This window comes from Elgaria multicarinata, chromosome 9 (genome assembly GCF_023053635.1).
Source record: "Elgaria multicarinata webbii isolate HBS135686 ecotype San Diego chromosome 9, rElgMul1.1.pri, whole genome shotgun sequence".
NCBI classification, from domain to species: Eukaryota; Metazoa; Chordata; class Lepidosauria; order Squamata; family Anguidae; genus Elgaria; species Elgaria multicarinata.
The window spans coordinates 86,974,579-86,991,875 of record NC_086179.1 but is presented as its reverse complement, the minus strand read 5'-3'; the positions used below and the strand labels follow the sequence as shown (position 1 = coordinate 86,991,875).

The 17,297-nt window shown below is 40.3% G+C and overlaps 1 protein-coding gene across 2 annotated transcripts in view; it reads left to right on the top strand.

Moving 5' to 3' along the window:
* The window catches only part of BEND7 (BEN domain containing 7), a 60,111-nt gene extending 43,589 nt beyond the window's left edge, over positions 1–16,522 (top strand). Inside the window, exons 7-9 of one of the 2 annotated variants that reach the window (XM_063134274.1) lie at positions 3,515–3,634; positions 9,304–9,354; positions 15,760–16,522. In XM_063134274.1, coding sequence (XP_062990344.1) covers positions 3,515–3,634; positions 9,304–9,354; positions 15,760–15,779 — 191 coding nt within the window. In that variant the 3' untranslated portion in view covers positions 15,780–16,522. Of the gene's footprint in view, positions 1–3,514; positions 3,635–9,303; positions 9,355–15,074 lie in introns of both variants that reach the window. The other variant, XM_063134273.1, reaches the window with a different exon arrangement.
* The last annotated feature ends 775 nt before the right edge of the window (positions 16,523–17,297 follow it).

Sequence of the window (17,297 nt, the reverse complement as noted above, 5' to 3'; positions counted from 1 at the left end):
CCTTTGAACTGCTGTTCTACAAGATACTATTGATCTATTTATTCCTTGTGGCGGCCCAGCCAGTGTGGAATCTCCTCAAGAATGACAAGTTGCTGCTTACATACTTCCCATAAGAGGTTCCTGTACCAGCCCTTTCAGATGTTTTTTTTAATTCTACTTCTGTTTCTTTTTCCCATTATCAGAAATTGAGCAGGCCATGCCCAATAAATCAGTTAGATAAAGATTGTAAAGAACACTCTTCACTGATGTAATTCATTTTATTGGGCATTGTTCTCTCTCTCTCCAGGAGACCTGTGCTGCTAAGCAAACTGAAAGAGTAATATTTTCTCTACATCTGTCTTTTTTATTGCTAGAGAGAAACCTAAAGGGTATGGAAATGAGGCCATAAAGATGCATTGCAACTGAGTGACCAGGTTCGGATGATACATCATGGCCCATTGCAGGTTATTTAACTCCTGATGAGCTTCAGTGCCATCGGCTTGCATATCCAACCCTCACTCAGGGTTTGTTGGGTCGTGTGAACCCAGTAAGTGTAGATTATGTGAGGATTGACAACAGATCATGTGCTATGTGGGGATTGTTTAACACTCACATAAACCATGGTCACCAGGTTCACACGATATGACAGCCCCCAAGCAGGGATTGCATATTCAAAATGGCAGCCACTCACACCCCGCACACACTGTGGCCTCACCTGTTGTCTGAAACAGCCCCGGGGGAGGATTTTGGGTGCCATGCCCTACTTCTTTTCCAAACTGGCTTTGCCACACATTTCCCCCTTAGCCCTTATCTCCATTTATTTGGACTGTTGCCTCTATTTACTGCCTTATATGCATATCCTTATCTCTTGATTCTTCCAATCAGTCTTGTTAAATTCCCTGTGGCTATGTTGGTGAGATTTGCATAGCTCTATGTTTGCCTCTATTTTTTGGATGTTTCTTAATCAGGAAGTGTGGGGTTTTTGGGATGGTTGGTGTATTGGCTGCTGATATCAACAGAGTTGAGACATGTAAGTAGGGCAGAGAGAGAAATTAATTGGTCTGTTAGATAGTGTTATAGCTGGCATTCACTCTTCATGCAAAGTTTATTTTTGATTGGATGGGGCATTTTGGGATGTTTTTCCTAGGCAAAAGGCCACCAGGTCCCCAAACTAGATAACTTCCTGTTTCTCTTGACTTTCTTTCCTGTCATATCTCTCGTGTCCACACAAGTGAAACAGTCTAGGCAGTAAAGTGGGCAGACATTTTTCTAGTGGAAAGTTTTCTATTTCATAAATCCATTAGTAACAATGAATGAATACCGTAGCAATACAAAATCAGACAAAAGTGGCAGTTTCAGAGTTTTAAATCATGTTTTCAGGTGATAATCCCTGGCAAGTGTGTGGCAGAATACATATATGTCATTGAAATACATGTATGTCACTGTGTGGTGGGATGGACCTGATAAATAATGACAGCAAAACCAAAGGTGCTCCAACAACCTCAGTGGAAGAGGGTGAGCTATGTTGAAATAGATGCGTGGTATTCCTTCCAGCACCTCCTGAAAACGGTGCTCCAAAAAGCCTTTCCTGAATGACCAGCTGTGGTTTTATTTGCACTTTCTTTCTTTTTTTAAAATATATTTTACTGTTTTTATTCAGTTTTATCCTTTTATTCTATTGGTTCACTGCTCCAAAATTCTTGAATGGGGAATGATACTTGTATTGGGACCAAAAAAAAAAAAAAAAAACTTGTTAAGCTTTGTTTTCTAAACATGCTAAATTAGATCACTCTGTTGGGTGATAACTGAAAATATTCTGCTGCAAATTACCCTGTTCAAAGTAATTTTCATAGGAATTTTTTTCAGAAATCTTTCCAATTCAATTTTTCTGAGAAGCCACACATGTAGCCACGGAGCAGAAAGGTGAATATACACTGAACTCACAGAGTCAATTGGGATCCTATTATAGATGCTTGATTATTTCATTGTTCGTTATCTTTCACATAACAATAGGAGAGAGAGTCTATATCCCTCCTTTTTTTCTCTCTTGTAAAAGAACATTTTCTTCTGTATCCCTTTTCTTTCCTTTTTTCATTGTAAAGATTTTTTTTAAACTAGCTGTACCCGGTGTAACATACGCCGTTGTAGCATATCTTAAAGTTTATTTGTTAAATATCATCACGGGGGCGCGGGCTGCTTAGAGGCTGCCAATACAGCACCGTCTGGCAGACCTGGGGGGCAGGGAGGTCGGGGGGATGGGGAGGAGGTGTCCCCCTTTCCCCGGGGTTCCTGTCAGCCTTGGGCCGGCTGCCCAGCTCGCATGAGTTGAGGCTGGGGCCTCGGCTCACATCAGGCAAGCGGCCGGCCACCAAGGGCCCCGGCCGTGCCTCGCTCATGCTCCGGACCGTGGCACTGCCCCCTTCATGGGGGGGGGGGGGGGAGCGAAGAGGCACAAAGGGGGATAGCATTACCTTGGAAAGCCCGGAGGAGTTGGGCGAGGGGCTTAGCAACCTGTATCAGCTGACGTTACACGTTGTTACTGTTGCTTAGCAGCCTGTATCAGCTGAAGCCTTTACTGAAACATACCTAAGCGTTTTATATAGATAAGGGGGGTTTTGTGTGTTTTTTAAAACACAACTTGAGATGCCAAAGTTTTGTGTCAAGGGAAAACGCTGATGTCAAATAGTATGTCATGATTATGTTCTCCTAAAATAACATATGTTCTTCAGATCGTTGTTGGTGGAACCCACCAACTTAAGCTTGAATGTAGTTTGAAATATGCACGATGGAGTTAACCTTGATAATTCTGGTTGACAGAATCAAAACCATACATTGTGTTTTCAAATTTCACATTTATATATTTGTGTGTGTCAGTTTGTACCAGTGATTCCCAGACAATGTTTTTGTTGTTCTCTGTTTAGGTCTGGAGACTGTTCATTCTAGTTAAGAATGTTTCTGGAATTTCAATGCCATCTTCTGTTCATGTTATTTCAATACGGTGAATGTTTGTTGAGTGCTCAGGACAGCCTTCACCAACCTGGTGCCCTCTGGATGTATTAAACTACAACTCCCATCAACCCCAGCTAGCAAAGCCATTGGTCCTGCTGACTGGCAATGATTGGTCTTGAGTCTGGGTGGCCAGTACATCTGGGGGTAACAGCTTTAATCAAGGTTTATATTGTAATTCCTAGTACAGTCTTCATGAGACTCTTATCAACTCAAGTATGCCTGTAAGGGATAGTGACCATTAATGTTACTATCTCCTTGCACTTCTATGTCAGTATTTCCCTGCACTTGGAAAATTGATGGGTATAGCAGAAAGCTTGTTGACTTTGTATTTTATGTGAGAAGAATTGCAGTACTGAGGTCGTAGTGGATTTCATTCTAATCTTGTTTTTTCTCATGTTGGGTTGCTTAAACCTTTATTTGAAGTTGTCTCCCGCTCCCCGCCCCTGTAGTGTGCACAGTTTTAGTTAGGTCTTTTAAAAAAAAAAAAAACACATATAGAAATATGCTTTGTACCTTTTGATTGTAGTGTTCACAGAAAAATACTGCACTGCAAACCATGTGGATAAACTCCCTGGCCCAAGAGACTGGGTACAGATTCTGCAGGATCAAATCAAACTGGCAAGACGACGGTTAAAAAGAGGTTCTGGTAAGTGTGTGGGTTTGTGTGGGGTGAGTAGTATGAATGAGGATAGCAAGATGACAAGGCATTTATGACCCAATGTCAAGGGAAATCGCTGCTCTTGTCATTTGAATATTCAACATTCTGATTCTAGACTGAATATCTGAATGGACTCTATTGAAATGTTCTGTGTGAAAGCTGTCTATAGTGTTTGATCTGTCACTGTTTCACACGTGCAAATCCTTGCTTGATCTTATAGACATCCAGTGACACCTGGTGTTATTCTTCACCTATCCTTGTACATTCTATTTTCTGGTCCATCTCTAATATAATTCCAAAGTTTCAGCTGACCGTAGAGCCATGGTTCTCAAAGTCTGAACTGAACCTCAGTAAGGATATTCCAGTTGTTGCAGTGCAAGGGGAAGGCACAGGTTATTCCCTAGTTCTCTTCTTTAGTTGAATTTTGATGCGTCTTGGGGCATGGCTAGATGAGGGCAGTTGAGCGGGATGATCTCATGATTTTATGATCATGAGATCGTCCCCCTTGTCTACACGTGGCATGTGACGTCATGGCTGCCATTTTTGATTTTCTTTTTAAGGAAAAGGAGCGCTCGAACGGAACTGTGATGGTTAAAAACAACAACAACACCTTGTGCTCACCCCACGCCACCCTCCTGAGGAGTTCTGTGCCCGGGGGAAACTGTGATGGCAGGCCACACGTCCCACAGTCTCGGGATCCTCCCAAGACCGCAGGAAAAAGCAGGATGGAAGGGTAGGGCAATATCCCAGGGAAAGGAAGGAATCATCCCTCCTTGCTCCTGGGATGCCGTGTGCGCCATGTGGACGCACAGGGACAATCCCGGGGCGATCCCTGGGATATCGCCCCATCTAGCCATGCCGTTGATTAATCTAGGAATGCAAGAAAAAAAGGGCTAGATGCCCTCCCACTTGTGTTGATGTTTGTAGAGGAGTTGGTGGAGTAGTCTTCTTTACAGTGTCCGTTTGCTTCCTTAGGCTCCTCCATCACGAACTTTCAAATGATTTGTAAACCCATGTGTTTAAGAGCTAGAATTGTCTGGGTAATTAAGACCTTTTTGACCAATTGCTCTGTGCATGGGCCAATAAATCGATTTTTGCCTACTGCACAAATCAACCTGTGACTCTCGTAGCTAGTAATCAAATATTTTTTTCCCGCCAGCAGCCCAATTTCTACTAGCTTTGACCTGCCATCCTTGAAACCCACCCTGTCAATAATGTTTGTATTTTTTTCCTTTCCCTTCCTTGTTGATTAATCCAGTACTTTTGTACCTGTGAAAAATAGTTTGTGAAAATGCAAACACATTTAATTATTATGTTACTATTTATTATGTTATTGTGTACTATGTGTATTATGTTATTTTGCTGGGCAGGTACATATGGGAGGAGGCGTTCCTTCAGATAGCCTGGCCCCAAGCCGTTTAGGGCTTTAAATGTTAATACCAGCACTTTGAATCAGAGCTGGACTGGCAGCCAATGAAGCTGGAAAAGGACTGGTGCAATAATGAATGAAATAAAATTCACAGCCCAGTACCACCTCTCTATAGTGAGCCTAAAAGCACACCAACAATTAAAAAGCATAACATTTCCAGTCTCAATTAATATATACATATATCTTAGGGCACAATCCTAGCATAGCTGGCTATGGAATGCTGAGAGTTATGGGACTTTTTTCCTATCTAAACATGCATACTGTAGGTTTGCACCCTTAGTAGCCTGAGGTTAGGGTTACAAGAAAAGCCTTCCAGTTATAGCATGCATGGAAGGGTCCAGGAGCATCTTCTTTAGGAATGTTCACGAAATGGGTGCATTGATACAGAAGGACCCACTCCTTACTTTTATAGAGTAGCTAAAAAATGTGGAACACAGAGCAAAGCCTTTCCAGCAGATCTCAAAGGGGTAGGAAGAGACATGAGAGAGAAGTTTTAAGGTATGTAGAATATGGGATCAGTCTTTGTGGAGAGAAGACTCTTTGGCTGAGACTTTGTAGGGAATAATGTGATTTGGAACATGAGCACATTTCCAACTGGGGTGTAGTTGCTACAAAAGCTTTTGGTTGTTACTATTTCAATCCAAATTTTAGATTGCACCAGGTAAAGCTTATTTCACTACCAGACATTTGAGTCACGTCTAGCACGATCCTATGCATGTCTAATCAAAAGTAAATCCCACTGAGTTCAGTGGTATTTACTCCCAGTTAAGTATTGCAGTCTTAGTAGACCTTCTTTCTAGATTTGTTGTATGGTCAGGAAAATATTAGAACGTCCACATAATATCCTTAATTCTATAGTAACCTTCACAATTGAGTCTTTTGAAATGTCACTTTAAAATGTAGTGCTCTATGCCCACATTATTCTCAATGCCCAGAAACTTTAATGATTTCAAAGGAGTGGGAAGATAAATAGGGAGGACCTGTTTTTTGTGTTTAAAAAGTGTTTTCTTAACTTTGAGTATTTTAAATTAAATGGTAGGACAACCTATTGAGTTGTAGATATGGTCCAGTTTCAAGCTTATTTATAACACTTGGCCTCTTTCCTAGAATTTGTTACACACGGGGGCGGGGGGAATTAATCAACAGAATTGCTTTGGAGAGAAATACATCTTAAATTTTGCAAGTAGTATTCCAGGTAGAATTTCATTTTAAGTTTAGTATCATTAACATTTTGTACATAACGGAAAGTATTCTTTTTTTCTTTTTGCTTTTTTTCTAGTCCAATTCAGTTATTGCCTTGGATTTGAAACACTGGATTCCATACATTAATTTGCATTTGCTACAAACAGCAATAAAATTGTCACTGTTTGTTAGCCTTCAGTGACCTCCAAATTTCACAAGTTGGCTGTAGCAAAGTGAAAGTGTGGGAGGGAGGGGGAAAGAGATTTAAAACTTGGTGTTTTAAATTTGTAATTTTGCATTGCTGCTGTTTTTATCTGGTTGAGCTTTTATAGAAATGCAATAAATAAATAAAAAAAATAAATATTGTATTTTATATTATGGTTTTATACTTTGAATGTTTTTAATTTTTGTGAACCGCCCAGAGAGCTCCGGCTATTGGGCGATATGGAAATGTAATTAATAAATAAATAATAAATAAAATAAATTTCAAGTTCAATGTTACTAAAATGATCTCTCTTTATTTCCTAAATCGCCTGGTAACTGAAGTTCCCTGGGTTCTGTACAAATTAAGAACATATACATGGTAACAAATTAAAAAAACCTCAGATTTTAAAAAGATAAAACCAGCAGCAGCTATAAAACAGTGTAAAAAGCTCAGCAACGTAGCACCAAAAAAACCCAATTATGTGGGTACCAGCAAACCTCTTTCAGGAGGGTATTCTACAGATGGGGCACCGTTGAAAAGGGCCTCTCTCTTGTAGCTGCCCATTTTGTGTCATTTAATAGGAATATGGCTTCAGATTATTATTAGTGTCTTGGTAGATCAATACGGGAGGAGATGTTTTTTCAGGTAACCTGACCCAAGTCGTTGGGGGCTTTAAAGGTTAAAACCATCACTTTGAATTGGGCCCAGAAATAGACTTGCAGCTAGTGAAGATGGCAAAGAACTGGCATAAAATGATCATACCAACCAATCTCCATTATTGAAAGCCGCTGAGAACTAATAGGGTTGCACCCTTCCTGACCCTCTTTTTGGCATAGGTCGTTCACAGGGTAACCAAGGCAGTTTCTATTCCAAAACCTGGTCTGAAGCCAGCTTGAAACGGATTCTGAAAATCAGTTTCATCCTTGCTCAAGCACTTTGTAAATGAAGGGAATGTTGGCAACCAGCCTATAGTTGTTTGCATCTTTTGGCTCCAGGCTAGGTTTCTTCAGGAGCAGCCTGATCAATGCCTCCTTTAAGGAGGCTGGTATTGCTCATTCTGTCAAAAGAAGAATTTTCAACCTCCTGGATCCAATTCGGCATCCCCTTACTATTAGATGTAACAAGCCCAGAAGGACAAGGGTCAAGCAAACAGGTGGTCAGCCAAACTTGACCAAGTATTTTGTCCACATCCCCTCAACAATTCTAATTCAACCAACATAACTGGACCAGACCATGTTCTGGATACCTCCACTCTTGGAATTGCCCTAACTGTGAAGATTAAGTTGTGGCAGATGCAAGTGAACTTATCTTCACGTATTTCACACACTTAGCATAGCGTGCCGCTGAGAGTATAATCCACTCTCTCTGTGTGCCAGATTTTAATGGCTGCACACATGCACAAATGCACATGCATGCACAGACCGAGTGCATAGACACGTGTACGCACACCCACCCATGCACACCTGTGATCATTGCACTACACAAGTTCTCCCTCCACATACATCCTGCCCATTATAATGATGTGCATTTTGCTAGTCTCCTAGCACAGCTGCTCACCACCCAATCACTGGATATGATATACTTCACCAGTGAGTAAACTGAACCATGCAGAGATGAATCAATACCCTTCAACAAGGGCAGGTAATTCTGCTTTCTGCACGGGATGTTGCTCCCAATGCAGCAAAAAACAGTGTAGAGATACAACAGAATTACTGCCTACAAATAAAGATGCAAGACTGGAGATGGCCCCATTAAGCTCCCGCTGTGAATTATTTATTTATTTATTATTGCATTTATATCCTGCCTTTTTTCCCCTAAGGAACCCAAGGCAGTGTACATAATCCTCCTCCTCCTCTCCATTTTGTCCTCGCAACATGTTTTTTATTTATTTATTTATTTATTTATTACATTTTTATACCGCCCAATAGCCGAAGCTCTTTGGGCGGTTCACACTTAATAGCTCTCTGGGTTTCTCCACTTAATAGATTTATTATTATTATTATTATTATTATTATTATTATTATTATTATTATTATTTATTTATTTATATAGCACCATCAATGTACATGGTGCTGTGCAGAGTAAAACAGTAAATAGCAAGACCCTGCCGCATAGGCTTACAATCTAATAAAATCATAGTAAAACAATAAGGAGGGGAAGAGAATGCAAACAGGCACAGGGTAGGGTAAAACTAACAGTATAAAGTCCACACAACATCAAGTTTTAAAAGCTTTAGGAAAAAGAAAAGTTTTTAGTTGAGCTTTAAAAGCTGCGATTGAACTTGTAGTTCTCAAGTGTTCTGGAAGAGCGTTCCAGGCGTAAGGGGCAGCAGACGAAAATGGACGAAGCCGAGCAAGGGAACTAGAGACCCTTGGGCAGGCGAGAAACATGGCATCAGAGGAGCGAAGAGCACGAGCGGGGCAATAGTGTGAGATGAGAGAGGAGAGATAGGAAGGAGCTAGACCGTGAAAAGCTTTGAAGGTTAACAGGAGAAGTTTATATTGGATTCTGAAGTGAATTGGAAGCCAATGAAGAGGTTTCAGAAGCGGAGTAACATGGTCAGAGCGGCGAGCCAAGAAGATGATCTTTGCGGCAGAGTGGTGAACAGAAACCAACGGACTGATGTGAGAAGAAGGAAGGCCTTTATTTTTCATTGTGCAGGACACAGGATTTGCAAAGTTCTTGTAGTGCCTGCAATTTGTTGGATCTTTGAGAGTTTTATATTGCTTATTGTTTAAATATTTGTCCATGTTTCATTTCCTATTAGTTACGTTACTTCATTAAAGCCTGCATATACATATTTGGGAAAATAACAATATTTTGTTTGTTACTTGTATTTAGCAGAGACAACTGAGTGTGATGAGAAACTGGACATTTCTCTACTACAAACAGGTAAAAACCATTGATTAATAAAAGCATACTGGTATTTTGTTTATTTTTGGTCTCGTTAGAGATGGGGTAACTACTTATACTATATTTACACAATACTTCTTACCTAAACTTGTAATTTCCTTTGTCTATAGAACCTTTCACTAGCTATGCCTCCATATCTCTTTTTCCTGCCCACACCCTGCAACACAGATGTTTCCAAGTCCAGGAAAATTCTGCACCAACATCTCTGGGAATGTTTGACCATGTTGCACGGGTGGGCAATTTCCACATTGCCCAGACCCACTGGGGGGGCCCACTGCCTCTGCCAAATTTGCCACACAGCAACAAGACCCACACCAATTTAGCAGGGAGACAAGGTATGTGGGACGCGCACACCTGGTTTCCAAGAAGAATTGTGCTTCTATGAACACGATTCTACTTGCAAACAAAGTATGTGCTCCCTGCATGCCTTGTTTCCTTGGAAATTCGTTGGGGGCGGGGGTTGCTGCCACTGCCATGGCCAATGTGGCAGTGGGGTGGGGAGACAGAATGGCACACAGGATGTCTGTTGCCCACTGTGCCACGACACAGGCTCTTTACAACAGGCCTGTCCGCGGACACTCCCTGCTCAAGCTAAGCGCCACCACTTTATGAGCCTGAGGTGAGGGACAAACACCACCTTTCTACAAACTATGTGGAGAAAGGGGTTAAACAGGAATAATTTCAGGAATAAAATAATGCGCTGTGAATTATATGTGCTGATGGTGAATTAATGTCAGAACGGGTGTTATATGTATATAACTGCAGGTGATAAATGCCAAGGAGACACGTGGGATTTTTGTGCTAGTAAAACAAACTGAATGAAAATGTATTTCAGTGTTCACAAACTTTGTTTCATAATAAAACTTTTCAGACCGTTGTTAAAACCTCCCATCCAATCCGTTCTCTCTTCTCATACACTCTTTCCTTTCTCTCACACCTTCACTCTTGAACTTTCTTTATTATCAGGATTGTTTAATATACACCAACAGACTATCTGCGCACTACACTCAAAAGACAACCCTCTTTACCCTGATCCTCTAATTCTCTCTCCTACCAAAGTACTTCAAAAACACCCCCCTTATCACCTCAGTCATTCCCTTATATATCCTCCTCCCCCCCTCCTAAGATATTCAATCTCCACCCACTCAGGTCAACATTCTAAACACAATAGACATACAAATTCTAGACATACATTAGGGAACTGACTTGTGGGGTGTAACGCCACACCCACCCCTGCCATATTGCTTCAGGTCTTGGTTTTCTGATGTTAATACAGCATGGATAATTGTGTTACCTGGATCATGACGGGGTTATCTGCTACTGTGTGGTTAGCTGGGGAATGGCGATGCTAAAAGTCAGAAAGGTAGTTACGTTTTTTTAAAAATGGTTCAGGGCATTGTCCCTTCCATAATTAGCAAAACACGTATAAATTATGCAAAGATGTTTAATTTGCATAATTTATATAGGTTGCAGAATCCAGCTTTTCATAGCACAGAATATGAATTGCCTGGGAGCATAACTGTATATATTAGTACAGATTATACACAGCCATTGATTTAGCCTTTGAAGAATCTTGTAGGGGCAGCTTTACATTCACACACACACAATGTAACCACAGTAGCAACTTGTACAGAATCAGCATGCTTTGATATACAGGATGATGGAGACAAATGAGAAATGCAGCCCTTTTCATGCCCTCCATGTGAGCTTTCAAGGGTCATCTGGCTAGCTGCTCTTGGAAATAGAATACTGAACCAGATGGACCCTTGGTCGGATTATTAAGGCAACTCTTTTGTTTTGCACCGTCACGATATTTGTTTGATACAGAGAACAGTTGCTATAGCAGATTAAATAGATAAAGTATGTTGAAGCGGTTAGAGTGTTGAACCAGGACATGGGAGATCCAGGTTCTAATCCCCACCGTGCCATAAAGCTCACTGGGTGACTCGGGGCCAGTCACAGACTCTCAGCCTATCCTGCCTCACAGGGTTCTTGTGAAGTTAAATAGAGGAGGATCGTATGCCATCTTGGGCTATTTGGAGGAAAGGCGAGACATAAATGTAACAAACGAAAGAAAGAAATGAAAAATGGCAGGTGTTAATAATAGACATCCCTTCGCTTGTTTTCTGTGGGTGTCAGCATTTTTTGGAACATCGTCCAGTACTTTTCAGAGAGAAATTATATCATGGCTCTACCAGACCATGATGTTTTGATGTGGTGTTTTCTCTTCTAATGCTCTTTCAGTAGATTCAGGACCTTTTTTTATACATTCAGCAGAATTGAGTGGCAAAGCTTTTCATGGGGTGGAGGGTATTGCGTATTAGAATGCTCCCCATGGGGGAGGGAGGGTGTCATACCAAACTAACATTTTAAAGAGAAGGCCAGGTTCCGTACCCTTCTCTTTGACATGATAATTTGTATGTATTAAGGGCCTTTTATAACAGAGAATCATTAAAATGTGATAACTTTGTTACAGCCAGAAGCCTAGGAAAAACTTTACTGCTGGATAACGGTTGAATATATAAATGGGTTACACAGATCACACAGATAGTAAAGATCTTTTCCATCTTGCTGTTTTTCCCATCAAGCAGCAGAAGCAATTCTTGTAAGAAAAAAAATTATCACCAATTTCATTAATGAAGTTGATATATGATATTACCTTTTCGTTGCTTCAGTAATTCTATTTAGTATTTTACTGGTGTCCACTTCCTCTATTCCAGTTTCATAGCACTGCTCATTTTTATATTATCAGAGATCGTGACTGTGACACAAAGAGGTTTTCGCATTCATCTCGTTTCAGCAAGATGTTCAGTACGCAGGGAAACAGATCCTGTTTTGATAGGAAAATAAATGGACCCCTATATTGTGCCTTTGAATAGGAGAACCAACGTATTGCTTAATATTAGGCCTGTAATATATTTTCCCAGGACATTTGAGAGCATACCATCAGAGAAGGCTGACTAAATGAGAACAAATCTGTGCCAGCCTTAAATGAATTGAATGTGTGGTTGAAACTAGTTTTTTATATTCTATAGGTAACCGTTTATTCATTTGTTGGAGGCCAATAATTTTGAGATGATGTACAGTAGATGACAGTGTAACTAATTACAATAGTTTGTAATGTGGTAGAGAAATAAAAACCAATGTGACTTCTGTCTGGAAGACCAGGAGAAAGAGTATATAACTTTATTTTGCCAAGCCTACTATTACGAATGTATTGGTTTCATAGCTAATTTTGTATGATAGAAAGACAGCTGCTGAAAAACTCAAGGTGATTCATTGAAGTAAAAGCTTACTCTTCCTCCCTATATATTAGAGACTCCTCGTATTTTTGAGACTTTAAAATGTTGCTGGAATGCTTGCAAATAATAAATCTTAACGATATTCCATTTTTGTATTCTATTATTAAATAACGTTTAGTGTAATAAAGCCAACACAAGCCTCCAGCCAGGAATCCCATATTGACACACTATGGATGTTCTGACAATTGCAGGGGGGAAAGAAGCCATTGTGGGGCACATGCACCCATCATTTTCATAATTATCCACGCTGCAGTGTGGGTTGTTGTGTCATCTGAACCCGACGCAAGTGACCTCCAACCCACCCTACAACACCTACAGAAAGTTGTGGGTTGAAGTCGCCTCCCTCCGCACACCAGGTTCAGAAGACACACCAACCCATGCTGCAGTATGGATAATTATGTAAACTACAGGCAGGGGCGGGGTTGGAGGAAGCCACAATGCTTCTCCACCTGCCCCGCGATTGTCTGAACCGGGACGCAGAAAGACTCATGTAAAACTCGCAAGTCTTTCACACACACACACCCCAACAGAACCATATTGCAAAAATGGTTCTAAGAGTTTAGAAAGCTAATCCTAATGGAGGAGAGGGAGAGCTGGTTCCTAAGGAAAGTGGTGGTGGGGAATGTAAGTCCTGAAGCAGATGCAGAGCTGCTTGCTTCTTTAAATTGCCATCATCAGACCAAAGCCCTGTCTAATCCTGTATCCTGTTTCTCTCAGTGAACAACCAGATAACAGCAATAGCCCTCTCCTGTTGGTCACATGCTGCCAAAAGCCCAAGAAAAGACTAGTAGATGTTGATGCCCTTATCCTCCATGAATCACCACATCCTGTAGAAACTAATTCCATAGTTTAACTGTTTTCCGTATGAAGAAGCACATCCTTTTGTCTGTCCTGAATCTCCCACCACTCAGCTTCATTGGATGACCCTGGATTTTAGTATTATGAGAGAGGAAGAAAATCTTCCTTCTATCCACATTCTCTTCACTATTAATACTTTTATACACCTCTATCATGTCCCCACACTACCTTTTTTCTAAACAGAAAAGCCCCAAACTTTGTAAACTTTCCCCCTAGGGGAGTTGCTCCAGCTTGATCATTTTGGTTGCCGTTTTCACTGAATTTTGTAGTCTGGAGTTGCTCATGAACCTGCAGGTATACCTGAAAGCACAGACCACAACTGTGGCTAAACACGACTGTCTCCACTTCAGAAGGGTGCAGGACTTTCCAAGTTGGATGGGCAACTTCAAGAGGTCCATTTCCACCCTGTAAGCTACAGTCCCCACTGCACAGTCAGTGGGCGCCCTGAAAAAAATAGGGAAAATGGGTGGTTTGCCACCGAAATTTAGTGGCAAATTGCTCCATAGCATTAAAAGGGTCAAATTTAGCTCCAGGCCAAGTTAAAGTTCACTCATTTGGTGGTATAGTGTGCTAAAAGCACTTTTTTTTTTTTTACAGCAGGGGGCAGCCCATGTTGCTTATCCCTGTTCTAAGTGATCAGCACCTGATCTTCTGATCACTCAGTCCTTTGTCACCTTGAGGTTAGGATTACTATAATGTCCTCTACACAGAGCTTCCCTTATTAAATGAGTTGCTTCACATTATGTTGGTATTCCGCATTTACATGATCTTCCAAGTATACTTCCAAGTACCTTTCTTGGACATATAAAGTCCTAGATGACATACCATAGAAACCACTTTCTTCCTTACATTCCATCCTGATCTCAAGTGCACTCTTGACTATACTGCTGCTCTACTAAATTTGAGCTCAAAGGCATGTAGAAAGACTGTATCTGCACCTACTTTACAAGTATGGAACTTTCATGTCCTGTCTGTTGTCCAGAAATCAAGGTTGTGTATTTTCCAAATGTTATATAAAACTTCTTTTTGTGTCTGACTTGTAACTGATGGGATTAAGGAGTTTTAATTTGTGTGTGTGTGTGTGCACTCCCACATTGGTGTGTGTCTGCAGAGGAGGAGGGTGAAATACAGCTAGTTAAAAACAACTGAAAGAGCAATTTCAGATGTTTGATAGAGACCCGTTACATTGTTGCTTAGGTTTAAAATTCATCCATGTATTTAACATTTTTAGATTATTCCATCGCTGCTGTTAATACACACATTTGCATGTGTTTTCTATTATTCCAAAATTTCACATACAATATTTGAATTTCCTTCATAGTAGTAGTACGTTACCTTAAGTGATTTATAGTGGCAGTTACAAAGATAAATATCCAGAAACAAATTATAGGTATTCTAAAAAGTGTTCTAATTCTGTAATAGATAATGCATTTCATAATTTAATGTTGAAATCCATAGGTTAATTTTAATAGATATGTATCATTGATATAATATTGTTCCTTGAAATCCTAATTTTAAGTTCTTGCTCTTATTTTTCAGGTAACCTCTTTGAAACCACACATTCTGCATCAGTGTTTCATTAGCAGATCCAGACATCTTTACATTTGAGCGGGGTACCAGCAGCATTTCCAGACTTCTTCTGTATCTGTGTTCTACTCTGTCATGGCCTCAGTCTAAGTTTTTTCATGCTTTTGTAACATGGCATAACAAAGCCACTAAATTATTTGTTTATTTTAATCAAAATAGGCTTGTTCAGCAGCAAGGATATAGTGCGGTTAGTCTGGTAACAACTGTAATAGAACAAATTTTGCCTTTATGATTGCATTTTCCTACATAAATATATGCATGCTGGATATTCCATTTTCAGTTAAACAGAGAAAAATAAACACAGAAGCCTCTCTTTCTCTCAGGAGCAAGCTCTGAAGGACCCCATTTTATATTGGCTTTTTGTGCAGAAATCTCAGGGCCAAAAAGCTACTAAGAAGTTTAATGAATCATTAATCCTCATCTGTTTTGAAGACATACACTCTCTTCCCCCCTCGGGTAAAGATGGCAAATTGCCAAGTATTCCTCTCAGAATAAAATACACTATCAGTGTATTTGGCCATTTAAAAAAATCCACTGATACCAATATATTACCTGGTATTTTGTCAAGAACAAGTATTGGTGAATGTGTAATGAATTGTTCTTGATACTGAGATTCCTCAAACTTTTTATTTTGCAGATCTCTCACCTCTCACCTGACTTTACAGTCTGGCAGTTAAGTCTTGTGCTTCCCCAAAAAGATTATTTCAAGAATTATTGCTGCCAGTAGTCTCCAAAGCACTTTTATATATACAGCTTTTCTGTAATATTTGCATGAGATGTAGGGAATATACCATTCCAGTTTGAGTGGTGGTTGGTTGGTTTTCACACATGCTCATGGCTTCCTCTGATGCCTAATTTCTCCACTCAGATCCATTGGGTGGAGGAAAATTACCCTTGAGAAGCATAGCTAGCATCTCAGTTCAACCTAAAGGAAAAGAAATTTATCACACCTTCTCCCTGACCTGGGTGGGTTCACACACTTGCTCAACTAAGGATAATTCTGCAAGGGAAGGAGTGGGGTGCATGTAATCTACTCCACTGCCCATACAAGACATAGCGTGAAATGGGTACTGCATTCATATTATTTATTTATTTGTTGCATTTATATCCCGCCTTTTTCCCTCCAAGGAACCCAACGCAGCGTACGTAATCCTCTTCTCCATTTTTATCCTCACAACAACCACCCTGTGAGGTAGGTTGGGCTTGAGAGTCTGTGACTGGCCCAAAGTTACCCAGTGGGTTTCAATGGCCAAGTAGGGATTAGAACCTGGATCTCCCAACTCCCAGTCCAACACTTCAGCCACTACACCACACTGGCTCTCACTATGCATTCATAGGCATAGGAATATGTAGACTTGATTTCCATAATCCCCCAATCTTTAACGAGGGGAAGGAATTATGCAAATGTTTACTTACTAATGTAGCTAGGAAGAGCACATACTTCTCCTCACTCTCCACTGAATTTAGAGGTCTCAACTGTATGTGCATGCCCATATCCTTTCCCATTCCCACTTTCCTCCTTGTGAGTAACCCTAGGCCAAGGTGGAAGCAAGTTGGTAATTCTATTCCAGAACATGCAGATTATCACCCCAAAAGACATGCTTCCACATTGCATCACTGTGAAAATAAAATTCATGGCCAAACTGCATCTTGGCCAAGCTCCATACTACTTCTTTTATCAGATTATCTTGGAAATTTTTTGCCCTTTGGTATGGGTGGTGCTGGGGAAGGCCAAGACAAAGATACAAAAAACAGAATTAACTGTGCACCTTCTAACAAAATGAAAGGAACTATTTTTAAAGTAAAATAATACACCTTACCATTAATTCTTAACTAATCTTCACATGTTTAATGACATTCTTTCCAGAATTCATATATTTATCACCCCTTTGTCTTGATCTTATCCCATCCCTTAGAGATGAAACCAATGCAGATTTTCTTCCTCCACAAAAAAATTGCTTTACTTCATATTTTTGCTTTCAGAAGAAGCATTTCCCATGGGTATTCGTGATATTTAAGATCATTAACCACCAAACCCCATAGATGCCATGTGAAGAGGAGAGTTAATATTCTTGTTATTTTTTGAAGAATTGGGCTTTGACCTATCCTTTGTGTGGTGTGTGAAGCTATCATGGTCATGCTTCTAATGAAGGGGTAATAAATGCTACATACATG